At 37.1% G+C, this 18,129-nt stretch overlaps 4 protein-coding genes across 6 annotated transcripts; 2 read left to right on the plus strand and 2 right to left on the minus strand.

Annotated features, from left to right (window-relative positions):
* The first annotated feature begins 102 nt into the window (after positions 1 to 102).
* Positions 103 to 2,101, plus strand: LOC127247793 (E3 ubiquitin-protein ligase CSU1-like). The gene is made up of 2 exons (XM_051269816.1): positions 103 to 485; positions 1,283 to 2,101. Exons 1-2 carry the CDS (start codon positions 247 to 249, stop codon positions 1,956 to 1,958), a joined length of 915 nt encoding a protein of 304 aa, XP_051125773.1. The 5' UTR covers positions 103 to 246; the 3' UTR covers positions 1,959 to 2,101.
* A 592-nt stretch (positions 2,102 to 2,693) lies between these two features.
* LOC127247794 (uncharacterized) lies at positions 2,694 to 4,318 on the plus strand. The gene is made up of 5 exons (XM_051269817.1): positions 2,694 to 3,170; positions 3,357 to 3,420; positions 3,540 to 3,704; positions 3,794 to 3,859; positions 3,991 to 4,318. The coding sequence occupies exons 1-5, from the start codon at positions 2,896 to 2,898 to the stop codon at positions 4,132 to 4,134; spliced, it is 714 nt and encodes a 237-aa protein (XP_051125774.1). The 5' UTR covers positions 2,694 to 2,895; the 3' UTR covers positions 4,135 to 4,318.
* Positions 4,319 to 5,260: 942 nt separating this feature from the next.
* Positions 5,261 to 11,149, minus strand: LOC127247699 (ABC1 family protein YPL109C, mitochondrial-like). Of its 3 annotated transcripts, XM_051269668.1 has the most exons (7): positions 10,501 to 10,533; positions 8,625 to 9,989; positions 7,815 to 8,081; positions 7,516 to 7,671; positions 6,665 to 7,253; positions 6,278 to 6,389; positions 5,261 to 5,642 (listed from the first exon to the last, which is right to left on the minus strand). In XM_051269668.1, the coding sequence occupies exons 1-5, from the start codon at positions 10,516 to 10,518 to the stop codon at positions 7,134 to 7,136; spliced, it is 1,926 nt and encodes a 641-aa protein (XP_051125625.1). In that variant the 5' UTR covers positions 10,519 to 10,533; the 3' UTR covers positions 5,261 to 5,642; positions 6,278 to 6,389; positions 6,665 to 7,133. The 3 variants fall into 3 exon arrangements, with proteins under 3 accessions (XP_051125625.1, XP_051125626.1, XP_051125624.1); XM_051269669.1 differs by lacking the exon at positions 10,501 to 10,533 and adding an exon at positions 10,563 to 11,149 and having other exon boundaries at positions 5,261 to 6,389; XM_051269667.1 differs by having other exon boundaries at positions 5,261 to 6,389.
* A 2,312-nt stretch (positions 11,150 to 13,461) lies between these two features.
* LOC127247989 (cyclic nucleotide-gated ion channel 18) lies at positions 13,462 to 16,451 on the minus strand. Its single transcript, XM_051270108.1, has 6 exons — positions 15,841 to 16,451; positions 15,336 to 15,548; positions 14,947 to 15,260; positions 14,734 to 14,845; positions 14,432 to 14,668; positions 13,462 to 14,356 (listed from the first exon to the last, which is right to left on the minus strand). The coding sequence occupies exons 1-6, from the start codon at positions 16,312 to 16,314 to the stop codon at positions 13,577 to 13,579; spliced, it is 2,130 nt and encodes a 709-aa protein (XP_051126065.1). The 5' UTR covers positions 16,315 to 16,451; the 3' UTR covers positions 13,462 to 13,576.
* Positions 16,452 to 18,129: the final 1,678 nt, after the last annotated feature.

Raw genomic sequence — 18,129 nt, forward strand, 5'->3', positions numbered from 1 at the left:
CCAGTTTAGTGTAGCCCAAAAAATCAACCCGGCCCAACCCACAATAGGCCAACACAATGAACCGACGGCGACTTTCGATTGACTCGTACATATGTAGAGGACTCCAGATTGTGTGTGAGTCAACAAAATCCCCAAATTTGGATCTAGGGTTTTGGAATTCTCTTCCTCTTCTTCCCTCAATCCCCTTTCGATTTTTAACTCCTAATTCTGATACACTGAAGCTCTTGATATATTTGTGCCACAAAGATGCCTCAGAGACACTCAAAGAACAACAACGATTTAGCGTTCTTCACCTACGATGAGAAGCGCAAGTTAGGGTACGGTACGCAGAAGGAGAGGCTCGGCAAGGATTCGATCAAGCCATTCGACGCGTGTTCTCTTTGTCTGAAGCCTTTGGTAGAGCCCATGTCCTGCTCCAAGGGTCATGTTTTTTGCAAAGAGTGCATTCTCGAATGCCTCCTATCGCAGAAGAAAGATATTCAGAGGTTTGCTCTTAACTTCATGGTTTTTCTGCCTTCCTAGTGTTTTGATAGTTTACCATTCAAATATGCTGGAAGGCGGCGCAGGAAATTGTCGATTGGGAAATTGATTTCCATGCTAGTCGGTATGCAAATTTGTTAGAATCCAACCAACTGATTGAGTCAGTGAAGTGTGGCGGGCCATCTGATTATCTTTAGTGTCTCTAGTAAATACTTATGAAATAATTTGGAACCGACTGTGGCTTTTTAGTAGAAGCCCTAGGCCAAGATTATGCTGTTCATTGATCATTGGTCCGTTCTAAGGGGGAAAAACTTGGTTTCCCTTTGTCAACATTGCATTTACACTTGCTCTGTTTAAATATATGTTTTTGAAGATTTGGAAATTTTTGAAAATATTAAAATGTTGGTATTTGATGTAATGTCTAGAAAATTTGTATTTAATGTGAACAATTTTTTGAACAAAAAAAAGTTATTTGTTGATGAATAGTATCAAAATTATTAAAGTGTTTCTTTGCTGATGAATAGTATCCCATTGTGTTAGGCAATGGGATTGTAGAGACAAACTAATCATCAATAACTGAAGGAAGACAGATGCTATGGAACTACATACCATTCTGGCATCGGTATTGCGTTTGTATGTAGAATAATGCTCAATTGCTTGAAACATGGTTGCTTATATCGGTCATGTTGCAAGTTTTGGATCCATACGAGTTTTCATAGCAGAAAAATGCATATTCCGTTGGACTTTCTTTTCCCTCATTCCTACCCCTATAATTTATCGTGCTGTTCATACTTAATCGCAGAAAGCTAGCAGCCTATGCTGCGCAGGAAAAGCAAGAAAAGGAAGAGGAGGAGGAGAAACTACAGATGCAAAAGGCTAGAGAGCTTGATGCATTTGATCAACAGAACCACGGGGCAGTGCCTCAGTTCAACGATAAGAACTACAGGAATGATAAGAATGGCTTCCATGGAGCTAACAGTGTCAAAGCCACATCATACGAAGAGGAAGCTCTCCGAACCATGAAAGCATTTTGGCTGCCTTCCGCAACACCAGATGCTCCTAAGAAAGTAGCCGCACCATCAACAGACACTACTTGTCCTGAAGGAAAGGAAAAGCTCAGATTGAAAACGCTCTTTGCCATCCGCTTCACAGAAGACACCAGCGAGCAGAAACACGCAACCTCCATCGACAAGACCTACATCTGCCCCAGCTGCAAAGTGACGCTAACCAACACGCTCCCCCTCGTAGCCTTGAGTTCTTGCGGACATGTCTTCTGCAAGAAATGTGCGGATAAATTCATGGCGGTCGACAAGGTTTGCCTGGCCTGCGACAAGCCGTGCAAAGAGAGGCATCTCGTCAACTTGGCGAAAGGCGGGACCGGATTCGCGGGCCACGACGATCATCTTGAAGCAACAGATTTCAAGCATCTTGGAAGTGGTTCTGGGCTAGGGCTTGTAAGACCTGCCTCAAAAACCTAAGATTGATCGAGTTTATACCCAACCAAACACATTGTTGTTACCAAATACCAACCATCTTTTGTTGTTTCATTTGACCTAAATTGTAATATTACATGTGGTTTGAGTGCAATCGATTATTCTTAAATGTTTTCTGTGACAGCCGACTTTCCTCTTTGACTTTTGACCACGTGGGTCTGTGGACAAATTTGATTTTGACTTCTTCATCCTTTAATGCCACGTCAGCAACAGTCTCCCGTAGTTGACCAGTGGAATTGGAATTTGTCAGCAGCCACTATATATCCCTTTAATTCACAGCCCATAGTTATCCAATTCATTTTTATTATATTTTTTATTGTGGTGCCAATAATTTGGCAATAATGATGACTATAACAAGTTGGTGGTGCATTTACAGGTCATAGTGGGTTGGCTATTTGGGAATGCTCTTATTGAAATTAATCCAATCCATCCAATAATTAGTGCCATTATTTTTTATTAATTTTCAAGATACATATTTCTATTTATTAAAAAAAGACAGATGCATGGGCAAGTAGATATGGGTTATGTAGGAATTCTAACTGTCGTCAATCTCAATTGCCTGCCCAAATTACTTTGAATGGTTACTCCTGACCGTTAATTAACTCGTTTTTATTTCGATAAACAATTGTTTAATAAATGTATACAAAAGCAGAAGAACCCTAGTCTTACGTGGCAGCGGCGGAGCCCTCAATTATTTTAAACTAAAGCGAATCGTGACCGTCCATCCTCATTTCCCCGCTTTACATACAGATTCCTCTGCCAGTTACCATCGTCGTCTTCGTCGTTATCTGATCGCTGCAATATAAACCCTTCCCTTTTTCTCCCAAAACGGGGACGAGCAATCAGTCAGATACACGGCGGAGCTTTAATCCAACGCAGGGGGAGTTTCGAGGACAGGAGGCGACGCATTCGGAGCTAGGTCATGGCGCAGCAGCCGGAAAAGCAAGGAAGTGCGCCGGAGGAAGAGGAGAGGCCGCTGATTGAGGAGGTGAAGTTTCTGGATATCGACATGCTCTGTTCGGCGGTTGCAAAGCAAGCGCATAAGGGAAATTGGGGGAAATTTAATGGCTACAGCAGCGAAGAAGACGATTTGGGCGCTGAGCATTTCGATTATGGCGGAGGAGTTTTGAGGATGTGGGAAGGAGAGCTAGTGTCCGGCTGCTTCGATGATCGCCGGATTGCTCTTCAATCCACCTGGTAATACCTAATCGCCATTAACTGACTTCGAGAATATGTAACTCCCAAATTTGTTCTTCATTTCAATGTTAGGGTTACCCCTAATTCCGTGAATTAAAATCTTCTCTCTTTCGATTATTGAATCATTGTTTTGGCACTTCGAATCAAATTGATGGCTGTGTTTGATGAAATCTACATTTACTGCAGTTGTCCTTGTTATAGATTCGGCAAAAATATGAAACGAGCTGGGCTGGGTTCGTGTCTTCTTCAGGTAGTCTGGATAGAAGAATTAGACCATTAATGGATCTCTGGTCTGTCGAAGCTCTACAAAGTTGTCTTAATTTTATCCATTATAGCTAAAACTGCATATCTTCTCGGTGAATTGGGCAGGGATGGTTTCTCTTGATTCTTGCTGTCATCGCCATGTCCAATCTGCTGGCGTTCATGATCACCAGAAGACATTGCTTTCTGTATTTGTCCATTTCATTCATCGTATCGATCGGAATGTACCTCGGATATCACCGTGTGCAGATAAGGAAAAAGTTCAATATAAAGGTAAAGCCTAATCCCTCGTTTTTACATATCATGTGCTGGTAATGGCAATGTCTGCATTTTTAACCTCGGACTTGTTTTCGACGGCGCAGGATGGTGACAGCTCTTTGGACGACTGCATTTACCCTCTAATTTGCCCGTGCTGCACTCTAAGCCAGGTGCGCTGATTACAGGATTTCGATAGCACGATCCACATTCTTAAACTACTGAAAATGCATTATTGCCATCACATTCGACAGGTCCTAGGAATTCGATGAATAATCTAACTGCTTTGTCTGAATTGGGACAGGAATCCAGGACATTGGAGATGAACAATGTCCAAGACGGCGTCTGGCACGGCAGAGGAGATACAATATGCATCGGAAACCTGTCTGAAGACGCTCCTACTGCGCCCCGACCTGTGCAGCTGAGTCCACCCTCGAGAATTCCCTAGCGTCGAAAACAAGTATTTATTCATCAGAACCTCGGACCAAGTGATCCTGTCTGGGGCGATTGTCAATGTTTGATGGTGAATCAGAGTTTATTGCTGCTGCTAACTGTAAATATCAAAAGATTGATGTTGAATGTTCTCTGTAAGCCTTGAGGGAGACTTGTTTCAAGATTCTGATCCAAAGTAACCCGGAAAAAGTTACAATTTATTATAATAATATGCTTACAATAAACAGAATCCTACTGGTTATAAGGAAATGGGCAACCCTGTACAAATCTTTAACAGGTACATTCTCTTACAAGACCAATAATTAAACTGGCCTGGATTTCTAAACTGATGACCATCATCACTTCTTGAAAATTTATGATAATCCTTGTGAGTAGATGGGAATTTGCAGTGTTAATACGATGAAAACACCAACTCAAACAAAAATCGTTTGTTTTCTTTTTTTAAAAAAAAATTATATAACACTCTATTTGTCATATTTGGTTGTAAATATGGCCATAAATTATACAATTTTTTATATAATAAAATAGGTATAATATTTTAAATAATTTTTTAATAAAATCAATAAATAAATAATTGATCATCCTCTATTTTTATAATTTATATAAAAATCAAATAACAATTCATTTTCAAAAAATTCTAAAATAGAGCATTAATTGATTAGGTTCATATTACGAAATATATATATATATATCAATTATAATTTCACCCAATAAATATTTTGTCTATTTTCGTAAAATACAAGAGTTTTATATAATTTACCTTGTTTTCTTTTTTCAACTTGTTAGGCTATAGATTTAAAAAATAATAATAAAAATAAAAACAATTAAAATGAGTTATTTAATGTGATGTTTTATGTTGATAAATACAGTATATTATTAAAATTTTCAAAAATATTTATATAAGCATTGTCGGGGACTCAACTTTGATCAAATGGGTGTTTTATTGGTAGTCTTATGGATTAAAACACAACTGCATAGGGGTTTGTCTATATATTTAGAAATTATTGAAAAATTATAAAGAGATTTTAAAATAATAAAAAGTTAATGAAAAATAAGAATATTTGATGCGGTGAATTTAGCATTTACCACTTGTTAGCGGTGAATTCCGACAGCAAGGCATCAATAAATCCCAACGTGGCTAATAATCTAAGCCCCTCAAAACTCGAACACCACCAAGTTCATGACTATATATAATTAGCAAATGTACAACTAAAGATGATTCCAATAATAACTCCAAGATCACTCATCCATGGAGCAGCTAGTCCAATTCAATCAAGAAAAGATAGATGGGTGAAGCCCCCCAAGGGCTGGACAAAGCTAAACTACGATGGATCATACGAATCCAAAACAGGAAAAGCAAGCGTAGGAGGCATCATAAGAGACGACATAGTGGCAGTACATAGAATATACCTCGAAATACAAAATCCCAGTGTAAACTTTGCACGTATTCTTCAATTACTTACCTGCAGAAGTGGACAACCTTGTACAACTTTGTTAGCATGTCTGTTCTCTTGCAAGAAACAATAACTAAATAAGAATTTAGGGGGGAAATGAAAACAACTAAATGTATCAAAAAAGATTCTTTTCTTCTCACTACCAGTGATTATGTTTGGCAGAAGATTCACCCCTGTTTATAGTAAAAGATGAAATGAATGCCTAAATTCTTGGGTCCTGAGAATCAGGCATTTCAGCTCCAAAATTCATGGGCAATACAGATACTGCAGTTTAACCCTAAATTCAAGCAATGGCCTAAATTCCTTAAACCAAATCCACACGCACCCTAACCTTATACAATTACCCTAATGCATACTTCAAAATTCCAAGACTAGAGAATGAAGAAAGATATTCCACAAGACAGAGATATTCTAAAAGCAAATGCCATTCTGTTCTGCCTTGTACCTCAGAAATTCTCAAACTAAATTGCCTGTCTCCAGCCCCAACTTTTCGCCACAAAATGCATCAACAAAACATGAGTGTTCCATAAATGTGGCTAATCTAAACCCCCCAAAACTTGAACACCATTGTCATCATAACAATCAACATCATGCCTCTTGGGTAAATGTATGTATATATATCACGCTAGTAAACCTTCTACATCTAAATATACAACAAGATTATGACAATAACTTCAAGATTACTCTGTTATGGCGCGCCAAGTCGAATCCTCGCCAGGAAGTGGCACGATGAAGCCATTAATGTGAAATGGGTGAAGCCAGGCAAGGGGTGGACAAAGCTGAACTACGATGGATCCTGCAAGTGCAGAACAGGAAAATCAAGCATAGGGGGCGTATTCAGAGACCATAATGCAGAATTTATGCTGGGCTATGCAGAATCCATAGGGAAAAGCAACAGCATGATAGCAGAGCTGGCCGCCCTAGTGAGGGGACTTGAGATTGTGTTAGAAAACGGTTGGAATGATGTGTGGCTAGAAGGAGATTCCAAGAGTTTAATGGACTTAATAGCTAAAAAGAAAGCTACATGCACAGAATTAGAGAATCATGTGGAAAAGATAAATTTGATCATACCAAAGATAAGCAACTGCATCCACACGCACGTGTATCGGGAAGGAAACAGAGCTGCTGATAAATTTGCACAGATTGGGCATCAACTGAAGCAGCCGGAGATTTGGCATGTCCCTCCAAATCAGCTGCTGCAAATTTTGAATGAAGATGCACAAGGAAAAACATTCCTTCGAAGAAGATAAGGGATTTTGAAAAACATGTTGTACATATGTGTATATACATAAGATGCGGAAAACTAACACTTGTAGGATGAATAAACATGCATAAGCCTTATCACCAAGTGCTTAGAAAATCAATCAAATGAATGAAACAAAGCTCTAGGTCCTTACAAAATTGTAGCTAGCCACGCATAAGAGCCAGCATTTGATGACTAACAAATCATATTTGTAGGGCATCATTTAATTGTACGAGGCGATGTATAGTTGGTAGGGATCAGTGTCAATATTTATAACTCTAAGCTTTCAGAAACCATTCACGGGGCCATTAGTCCTTCGATTGTATAAGAAAGTGATTTTGCCCAATCAGCTTTTAGGAGCAGTGTTTGCAGCGTATGCATAATATCATAATCTGGATCGAGCTTTCGCTGCCAGCCCTGTAAAGTTTAAGCCAAGAGAAATTATATGGAGTATTGCTATCAATGGCATAAATAAAGCTCCAACCTCTTGAAGGATAGCTGAATATTTATAAATGAATAAATATTTCAAAAATCTTCAAGTTATGATTATAGTATCAAATATCTAACAAAAATATTATTGTTAAAATGCCGAAGACTTATAATTATATGTTTTGCAGCACTCAACCATGTGGATAAAAATTTTCCTGCTGTTTTGAGTAGTAGATAAACAAGATATTACCTCAAGGACCAAAACTGTCACCATAACAGTACAAACATTGCCATCAATATTTACTTTATGCCAACGGACTTTCTCAAGTAGTTGATGCATGCAGTCAGCAGGATGGACCAAATCTCCTTCTGGGGTACCCCAAAAATCAAAAGCCTCTTTCACTTCCTGCACAGAAGGGCCTCAAAAGAGTCATAAATGAGGTGCCCACATCTATAGAACATGTACAAAACAAAAGAAGAAATAAACCTTGTACAAATATATAAAGTATCGGAAAGGCAACCAAATACATACAATTTCCAGCTACTAACCTGAACAAAGGCCTCTGGCTCGGGACAATTTTGCTTCTTTGATAGTCTTAGGGTGCACTCTGCTGCAGTTCGACCATCTCTTCGAGCAATAGCTTTAAAAAACTCCAGTAAATTGATCTGATCATTTTTAGAAAGTTCGGCAGTCATGCCCGCATCAAGAAAAATGACATGAGGTTTGGTTTTCAATGTTCTTTTAGGTCGCTTGCTCCGAGTGAGACGAACGAGGATGTTTCCAGGATGCATATCTGCATGAACAAAGTTATCTACCTGGCAAAACAAATTCTCAACAATCAGAACTCCCCTGAAAATCTTTACATTTATTAATATCTTGGGTACAGGCCTCTTCAGCACTCCTCAAAGATAGAAAGCAATTATCATCTTACAAAACAAAAAAGGAGAAAAAACAATTACAGATATTCTATTCAGACTTAAGACACAACAAGAAGCCCATTATGGAGTATTAGATTTTGTCACATAACCAGACAAGCTGACACTGTGTGGAATGGAGCCATTCAGTACATATATTAGTTCAAACTCCAAACACTGGAAAGAAAACTAGAAGCCCATCAGTATGAAAATAATTTTGACCTGCACTATGTGTTCATCAGTTTCCCTTATTTAAATAATGAGCTTAGGGTGACATGATGTGTTTTATCACCAATCTTAAAAGCATGAAACTCCAATGACAAAGCATTTCACCTAATGTGAGATCTTATCGCAAGGCACCCACCATTTAGCTGCTTCATGAATCAACAATATAGAACAATAAGAATGATAAATACATGAATGAAGAAAGGACAATAACATTACCAGAAGCATCTTCAGCAGAGCATGGGTACCAATGTGGGCAAGGGCACTGTTGACGTGCTCATTCCCCTTGAGTCCATCAACATAGAGCGCAACACTCTCACCATGTTCAAAAGATTCCACCAAAACAGCTGGATGCACAAGAGGATAAACTGGCTTAGGGAAAGAAACATCCTTCCATCTGCGGAAATTGTATGTGAAGCGACTCAACTGAGCAGCTTCTCGGGCAAGATCAACTTGAGACATCATGAAGACTGCAAACTGCTGTACACTTTCATCCAACCTCAACCATTTCAGTCCAGGAATGAAGTTTGAAGTCTTTGCCACTAAATTAATTATATCAAAATCTCTTCTTATGGATTCCCCCACTCGTGGATGTCTAACCTTAACAGCAACTAGCATTGGTTTCATCTGCCGACCACGGTACTTTGATCGCAAAGTAGCTCGATGCACTTGAGCAATACTGCCAGATGCTACAGGTTTCTCCTCAAAGTCATCAAAAATTTCAGAAATTTTCCGGCCAAAAGCTTTCTCAATAGTTTTCTTTGTGTGGCTAAAGCTGTGCTCTGGGGCATTTGAGTGAAGCTTTGACAATTCAATGCACATGTCTCTAGGAAATAGATCAGGCCGTGTTGCTGCCCACTGACCCCATTTTATGAATGCTGGACCTGCTCTTTCTAGGGTTTGATGAACAGTCTGAAGCCACAATTTCCTGAAATTAGGTCCAAAACTATCTGCAAATGGAGCCATCGCAATGCTTGGTGTGAAAAGAGCAGCCAAATAAAAAGCTCTAAGCAACATGAAAACACCTTCAAATAGGGCATGTAACAATCTGGTTAATAAAAGGTGGCTGTCTTGAGCATGGGAATACAGGGAACTTCCCGGCTTAAAAGAATAGGTATCAGAAGAGACTTTGGCCCATGCTAAATTGGTTCCACACATTACTGTAAAAATGCCAGGAACAGCAATACAAGAACGGCTAAGGCCCAGGCTAACTGCCTGAGCAATCTTGCTTATGGGGGGTGTTTGAACATTATGAACCGAGCTTTGAGCTAACCTCTTCCAAGCAAGTTGGGCACGAGTAGCTAGAGCAGTGCTTGCTGTAACTGCTAAATAACTCCTGAAGTGACCACTAGATAAACCTTGACCCACCTCATGGATGGCATTCCGAGCTTGTCCCCTCCTTGTAAGCCAAACATTTGAGTACAATCTATGTCGAGTAGAAGTAACAGATGATCCACTAATGGCATCAAAATTTCCTCCATGCAGACTGGTGCCTATCCTATTTGTCCGAGAAAATAGCAATTCCCTCCCAAATGCTCCAACTGTTGACAATCTGCGACCTCTGAAGGAGGCAGAAATACCCACCTATAAGAATATTAAACGAAGAAAAACATCACAGCATTGTCACCTTAACACCACTTCAAGACTTAAAGAATTAACACACGATAGATTTCAACAATATAAATGTAAAAATTTCATAATCAGTGTCTGCAGTCAATGGAACCGAATGAGCATTGCTTAGATATTTAAGAGTTCGTTGATTGAATAGAATACAGATGAAATCAAAATTCATTAGTGCCCAAGTTTCAGAAATAAAAACTACTGAGATGATGATAACAGACGATTAACAACTCAAATTTCAATACTAACAAGAAAGGCAATTGCACATTCAGGAGAATTGTATATATTCAAACAGAAAAGAAGGGCAGTTGGCAAAATCTGGGACGAAAATGTGCAGACAAGTCCGAACGCCCAAAGGAACTAAGACCGCGCTTTAATCGACCTCCTAAGAACAAAATTCGAGCTGATAAAAATAAAAAAAATAAAAAAAAAAAAAGAAAAGAAAAAACTAACAGGAGGTTAACGCGCAACCTACTGAGTCGTCAGCGCGCATTTCCTAACGATTAATCAAGATTCAACCGTGTGTGGATCACATACCATTTACAAATTCAAGATTCGCCGCCAATAAAAACCATTGATTGCAATCTCGTCATCAACGTAACAACACTACTGTTCAGGATGGGAAAGATCGTTAACTAAGGAACCGATATTGGAAGAAAATATCGGTGAAAATAACAAGAATCAGTAAGGAAGTTTCGAAAACCTAGTTGAGGCGGCGAAAATAGAAATGCGCGAAGAAGCAGAGAGAAGAGAAGAAGAAGAAGCCACAGAAGCAGAAAGCAACGTCAGCGATGGACGCGGAGATCGTCGGACCATGTGGCGTAAGGTCCTGTACGGTCCGTCCGGTTCGGGTATTTGTGTTCGAGGTAGCTCGGGATCCCTTCTGACCGCTGCCCGGAAATGTCTTGCCCGTGGACTTCAAGCAGGAGATTTCTTATACCTTTCTATTGGGCCATCGATCGAGCAGCCCAATAGGCCCAATAAAAAGTCCAATTAATATTCATTATAAGACGAAATAATTTTTTTATTGTGCATTGAAAAATAAAATAATGGTTTTATTCAATAAAATGAAATACAATTAGTTTAATGGTTAGTATTATTTGCTCCGATTGATTTTAATACCGATGATTAAGAAGGGTAAAGATATAATTTCACATTTGAAGAGATTTTGCCAATTCAATATGATTGAGATAAAAGTTATATATGGTTTTATGTGTGTGTTTAAATTTAAGTGTAAAAAAATAGTAATATTTATATAATAATAATAAAATATAGATAAATTTATAGTAATATAATTATTTATGTGTGTGTAAGTAAGACTATTATTTTAAAACGAACATACATGATAAAAATAAGACTATTAAGTTGGGAATAATAGAGCATTAAAAATTATAAACTGAATAATAATAATTTAAAAAAAAACAAACAAACAAACTCCAAAAAATTTATTATCAATACAATTTATAAAATTATAATAAAAAATAAATAGAAAATAAGATTGTCTTGATTATTTAAAAAGACTGATTCACTGTAAAATATGAGAATAAGCGAAAGAAAATGGAAAAAAATAAATTAAAATAAGGAAAAGACACGAAGCAACTTTTATAGAAGAGTGGACTTAGTCAAATTATTTGAATCATTAGAATTGAAGGCACAATTTTTCTTTGGACGGTCGAGCATGATAATGAAACATATACATATATCAAACATCATAATTATTATCATTATATAATTAAATATTGATTTTTTAGAATTGGTGACAAAATTAACAATCGGAAGTTCCGATGATCCACCATTTCCCACGGTATGCATTCATTTCATGTTTCTCAAAATTGATAATTATTTTTATTTTTACTACTAATTTTTTATAAAAAGACATTATTTTTTCTTATAAATAAAGGTTAAATTCACTGCATTTGCATTTGAACATGAATGTACACCAAGTGCACGTCATTCTCAGAACTTTTCACACTCACGTAAGACCATCTCCAACTCACACCAAAAATGGGGGGAGGGGCTCCAACCCACCCCCAAATCTCTCCTCATTTTTGCAATAACAAACAGTGCTACTCCACTCCATTTTTTGAGTTGAGTTTTTGTGGTGTTTTTTTTATATTTTTTTGTATTTTTTTGTGTATTGTGTAATTTTAATTTTTTAGTAGATGATATATAATTTTATATTTTAAAAAGTTGCATGTAATTTTATTTTATTTTGAAAAATAATATATAATTTTATTTTTTAAAAGTGGTATAATTTTAGTTTTTGGAAAGTAATATATAATTTTATTTTTTAAATTGATATATAATTTTACCGTTTGAAAAGTGATATAATTTTTATTTTTTTAAAAGTGATATGTAATTTTATTTTTTAAATTAACGTGTAATTTTACTTTGTAAAAAATTATATTTAATTATTATGATCATATTTGTCCTGATAACATTTAATTATTTATTTGAAATTATTTTATTTGTAATAGTTATTAATTATAAATATTAATTTTTATATATGTAATTTTTAAATAATTTATAAATTATATGTGTATGGATCTAAAGTAAAAATAATTAAAGTTGGGGTGTAATTTATAAATATGAAAAGTTATATAAAATAATATAAAAGAGGAATATATAGGGAATATATTTTTAGAGTAAAAATTGAAATTTATGGTTGGAGTAAAATTACTCTAGATCAACTGCAAAAATAGAGTGGAGGGTTGGAGATGAGAAAAGTCATACTAGACGAACTTGGCAGGTAAACCTGAGGCGTCGGAGGTTTGAACCCATAACCTCATGGTCACAAATCCAACTCCTACACACCAGGTCATTCCTTACGCGACAATAAGTATAATTCTTCTTAAATGACGAGTCTGTGACATCTAGATGACGTCTGTGCATGGAGATGGAGTGGAGGAGGGTCTAATTTAATTTAATTTTAATGGTTGGAAATAGGCATTGACTTTGAGACAGCGACGTCGTACGAACAAAAGGGCCATTAATGGTCGTGTCAGATTATTGGATATGCTTTCCAATTTGTACAATAAAATTTTGACTATCCATCACACAAATAAGTAATCATCATCGGAAATACGTACATGTACATCAAATTCAACATCTGGTTGAATCAAAACTTTTCACTTGTCACGTGTCTCTACAATAATTTATATTGCATTACTCTTTTTGAATATTTTTATTACTACATTTCAAGCTGTCTTTGCAGTAGAAATATATACAATTAATTAATTCATTCATTAAGAATAATAATAATAATAATAAAAGTATTCGTGCATATCCACACACCTATAGGACATCCTGCTGACATCATAGAGGTCCTCTATAGTATATATTATTTTACAAGAAAGAAATAGTAATATACTTTTATAAAAAAATTAAAAATTAATAGTAAAAAATAAAAATAATTTAATTATAAAATAATGCATACCGCGGGAAACGGTGGATCAAAACTTGGAATTTGTTGAGTTGTATTTTATCACTAATTCTAAAACAAGCCCCTACAATTACATTAATCTACAAACAACACAACATTAATCAATGTTCTAAACTTCTTCAGAAAAATCTGGCAAATTTGGCTTAATCAATTTAGGCATCTTCAAGCTGGAGGATGACGAAGCAGAAGCATTAGTTTCAGGAGCCTGTGTCTTCTGAACAATCCCTCTCCTAGTGTTTGCAGCAAATCTTGATGCCAAAAACGTGGCTCCAAGATTCTGAGGATTGTTATCTCCAGAATGAGCTCCACCAGAACTACTGCTCTCATCACTTTCGCTCTCCTCATCCTCATCATCACTGTACAATCCCTTGGGCCCTGGATCATCAAACTGTTCTTGCATAGCCACCCCCTTCGCCAGCTTCTTCTTCCTGAACCTTCTCCAGGTGGCCTGGATGTAGCAAGCCCCCCACGTCCGCCATTGATGGGAATAGTATCTGAATGCTTGCTGCAGCTTCATGCTGTGCAGGCGCTTGAATTGAAGGGCCACGAATTTTAGTTCTTCGGCGCGCAGAGCGAATGCTTCGACTTCGGTTAGAGTCTTGACAGTTCTCGTGGAGGAAGGCAGGTTTAGAGATGAATTTGGTACTAACGCCCATGTCAGAAGCTCCTCGCCGCAGAAATCACCTGGTCTGAGAGTTATGGAGTTGAAGAATCCCGATCGTCCTCCATTTGTTGTTGAGCTCTCCATTTGTCCCCTGATGATAAAGAGCATCTCGTTCACTGGATCGCCTTCCCGGACAATGTAGCTGCCTTCGGTGCTCAGGGAGGAGACAAGCCGCTCGCATATGGCGTCCAGGAGTTGGTCGTCCATTTGGGCAAAGAATGGGACCTGATTTCGATATTGCAATAAAGGGGTTGTTAGTTTAGTAATTAAAACTGTGGTTCAAGAGACGGGGAAACATACGCGGCGGACGAGGTTGAGACAAAGATGTCTCTGGATTTCGCGGCGGATATCTGGTGGCAGTGACTGAAGGATTTCTTCCTCGTTGACGCCGCGCGTGGCGAGCCATTTGTATTGGTTGAATCGACGCACACGTTCCTGTAAGTCCGGGGGCAGCTGCCGATGCCTCATCCATTCTTCGGTGTCTCTTTTCTTGATTCTCCACTCTTCGAGTTTCACTGTCAACGATTGCATGTATGTCTGCACGGAAACATACATATTATTGTGAATGTGCTCAACTGAAAAATAAAGCGAAAAATCGATACCTGGATATTGCCCATCAGATGTGCAAACAGAACCAGGCCAGAAATGCACAAAGCAATGCAGAATGATGTCTCCCCTGCGTAAGTGCTTGTGTTCAAATTTTGTCCATATGAACTGGAAAGAACCAAGAAATGGCAACAGGGGTGAGCATGATGATTAAACCAGAAAGCAGAAATTTCCGACATAATTGGAAGGAGAAAAACATTACACCAGACCTCAAATTTCTTAAGCCCCACCAGAGACTGTAAAGATACTTGTGCATAAAAACAGAGGAAGCAACCTCGCTGGTAAATGCATCAGCAAAAATTCCAAACTTGAAACCAGAGTCATCATTTTTGGGATCACAACGAGTGAACACGCTTGTCACATTCAACCAGTATTCCCTTTCGAGACTATCATTTTCCGAACTCAAACAATCAAGAAATACCAATTGGCAGGGTGGGATGCTCTCAAACTCATCGATACATCTCTGCTCCCAGCAAGAGAATTGCCGCCCTATAGATGCCAGATACCACGCAGCTCCTATTACCTAAAAAAGAGAGCATCATATGTCATACAAATAGAAAGTAATTCAGGGAATGAGAAGCTTCAAACATGTACTTACATGGCTGGCTAGCAAGAACAGAAGCAGATTATATGCAGTCCCTGCCCAAGCTGTCTTCGCAATAAACCCTGTGGTTTTTATTATCCGCCGATTCAAAGGAAATATGATAAATAATCGGGGAATATATTGGGTGAGGACAATGAGGGCAAGCGTGTTGTTAGAATGACCAGTCCCTTCGGTTTTCGTTGCAGGAATCACATACCAGATGACTATCTGATCTAACAACCAATAAGAAGTTGTCAAAAGCAGTAGGAATTTATTGTTATTGATTGTTTAGATGCACACAGCCAATTCCCAAACGTGTATCAAACAAGACAAGCAAACTGAATGAAGATTTCAACATACATCACACTTTCTTCGGAATTTATTGTTATTGATTGTTTAGATGCACACATCAATTAATCTGAAGCTCGTTATGCAGAACTGTTAATCATGTCGATGTAAGTAAAAAGCATGTATGAGAAACCAATGACTAATTCAAGAGATCGCTCCGCAATGAATTTACCTGTGGCAATGGAAGCGCTGCTGTTAGATCAACGATAAAATCTGACTTGAGATACCTCATTTTGATTTGTTTGGGATCCAGGACGAGCTCCCCGTGGCCGAAAACTCTAGAACTTGGAGCCACAAATGCCGTTCGAAACTTCATCGCGATATGGAGGATGAAGAATATATCAGCGATAGTCCGACAATACGTGATCCTAACAGACGCTTCATTATCAATGGTCATACAAGCGTTCTCTTCGATGACGTACGGGAGGTAAAAGTAGAGGGGGTCGATGAACAGGGAGATCAAACAGGTGAGTAAAAAAATGTGGTTCCAGTGGCTGACAATGTCGCTGTTGGGATCGAGGATTTGGCGGTGCCATAGAATGCTTAGGGCATTCGGTTCGTCTGCCGAGATAGTGGACTGGTGTTGGGCTATAGTCTCCCGGAAATGGCGGAGGTGCGATGCCGGACTGCTGAGTAACCTATTCATCTTCTTCCATTGCGGAGCCGATTTACCTCAATTTCAAAGGCGGTTATTCGATTGCGCCCGAAGGAAATCTAGTGTTCTTCGCGAAACCAAAAGAGGGTAAAATTTCAGAGATTGCTTATATAGTAAGTGGATCAACAGAGGCGGTTATGGAATACATTTTACCGACAGTTGGAAATGCGCGGGAACGCGGGAATCTCGCGGAAGCAATCGATGGGAGCCATGAAAATTGTTGTCACTTTTTCGATCCATCCATTTTTTCTTTAAAAAATAAAATAAATACTACTACTACTACGAGGTTTTAGTTTATTGAACAGTTTTTTAGTTGTTTCATCAGTCAAAATGTTAATTTAAATATTCGGTAAATTAATCTTTTGAAAAAGTTTTTGGACTCAAAAAATCTAATTTTGAAAAGTTCATTTACCTTTTGAAGAAGTTTTTTCATTTTAATTTTAATTTTTGTTATTCTTTATTTACCTTTAAAACTTAATTATTTATTATATATATAAATATATTTTTTATAACAATATTTATTAATTATTTTTAATATATTTAATTTATTAAATTATATTTTTATTTTAATAAATTTAAAATAATTACTATTATAGTTATTACATATAAATTATTTTATTTATAAAATTTTAAAAATTATATTTTACATAATTTCAATAAAAAAATTATTATTTTTTAGTAAAAATAATTTTCTCAAATTTAAATAATAAAATAAAAATAAAAATTTTTTATAATATTTTGATAATTTTTAATAATTAATAACAAAAATTCTTATAAACTTCAAATAAAAATAAACAAAATTAAAATTTTTAAAAAATAACATATTAATGTCTTTAATAGTCATTTTATATATAAACAGCTAATGTCATTGTTTTACCAACCACTTCAATACAAATCATTAATTGAATCAACTAGTCAAACCAACTAATTGAATCAGCTAATAATTAATAGCTAATTAAATCAGCTCGGCTAATTGTCAAACGCACCTATATATATCTACGCATGTTCAGTTAAACTAGACGACGACTGGCAACCGTGAGAACCGGTAAATAACACGAGCCACGTGTGCATCGACTCGCCGCACATTAATTGCAAGTGAGGACAGAAAAGATGGTAAATAGCACAGGAACCACGCCGTGATTTTCATTACAAGTGATAAAGACATTTCTTTTAACGTGGTCCCCACAACCTTATCCTCCCGATACACGTGTCACCCTTTTAGTCAAACTCCCGCCAAATATTTTATACTTCCTCCGTTTTTTTTATGTTCTATTTGATATTTATATACATATTTAGACTAAATTAGAATTTTTATTATAAAATAATAAATTTATTCTTAATTTTGTATATATAAAATGAAAGAGTAAATAAAATAAGGGTAAAAGAGTAAATTTTGTGTATAAAAATAAAAAAATGACCATAATTGTTGGACATTCCAAATAGCAAAGTAGGACGTTAGTTTGTGGACGGAGGGAGTATTTTATTTTAATTTACTACTATAATTTTTTTAAAAATTTACGTTTTAGTGTGTCTGCCGTGCCAATATATACAGGTGGCGCCACCGCATCGCGTCCCACAACTCCGGCCGCTGTCTGCGGCGGCGTTCATTTCTCTGTCGTGATATATGAGGCCATGCACACTATACTAATACAAAGGAGCACTTTTCTCTTTTCCCGATAGTTGTACGGACCGATCGGATAATTATTAATTTTTTTTAATGCCTGAAATATATTTTTCCCGATTAAGCAAGTTAACGAGACAATTGGACAACCTAATAATCTGACAGCGGATCAAGATTGCTCAAAC

The sequence above is a fragment of the Andrographis paniculata genome, unplaced genomic scaffold (assembly GCF_009805555.1).
Source record: "Andrographis paniculata isolate CXL003 unplaced genomic scaffold, ASM980555v1 Contig32END, whole genome shotgun sequence".
Taxonomy (NCBI): Eukaryota; Viridiplantae; Streptophyta; class Magnoliopsida; order Lamiales; family Acanthaceae; genus Andrographis; species Andrographis paniculata.

Bases quoted from the DNA above. Each gene is read 5' to 3' on its own strand.
- LOC127247793 (XM_051269816.1), top strand. From the start codon at position 247: ATGCCTCAGAGACACTCAAAGAACAACAACGATTTAGCGTTCTTCACC. The intron at 486-1,282 runs GTTTGCTCTTAA...ACTTAATCGCAG, and splicing joins CAGAAGAAAGATATTCAGAG to AAAGCTAGCAGCCTATGCTG.
- LOC127247794 (XM_051269817.1), top strand. From the start codon at position 2,896: ATGGCGCAGCAGCCGGAAAAGCAAGGAAGTGCGCCGGAGGAAGAGGAG. The intron at 3,171-3,356 runs GTAATACCTAAT...CATTTACTGCAG, and splicing joins ATTGCTCTTCAATCCACCTG to TTGTCCTTGTTATAGATTCG. The intron at 3,421-3,539 runs GTAGTCTGGATA...TGAATTGGGCAG, and splicing joins TGGGTTCGTGTCTTCTTCAG to GGATGGTTTCTCTTGATTCT.
- LOC127247699 (XM_051269668.1), bottom strand. The intron at 8,082-8,624 runs GTAATGTTATTG...TTGTTTTGCCAG, and splicing joins CTCTGCTGAAGATGCTTCTG to GTAGATAACTTTGTTCATGC. The intron at 7,254-7,515 runs GTAATATCTTGT...TAAACTTTACAG, and splicing joins TGACAGTTTTGGTCCTTGAG to GGCTGGCAGCGAAAGCTCGA.
- LOC127247989 (XM_051270108.1), bottom strand. From the start codon at position 16,314: ATGAATAGGTTACTCAGCAGTCCGGCATCGCACCTCCGCCATTTCCGG. The intron at 15,549-15,840 runs GTAAATTCATTG...TTGTTAGATCAG, and splicing joins CAGCGCTTCCATTGCCACAG to ATAGTCATCTGGTATGTGAT. The intron at 14,669-14,733 runs GTATCGATTTTT...GTTTCCGTGCAG, and splicing joins ATCTGATGGGCAATATCCAG to ACATACATGCAATCGTTGAC.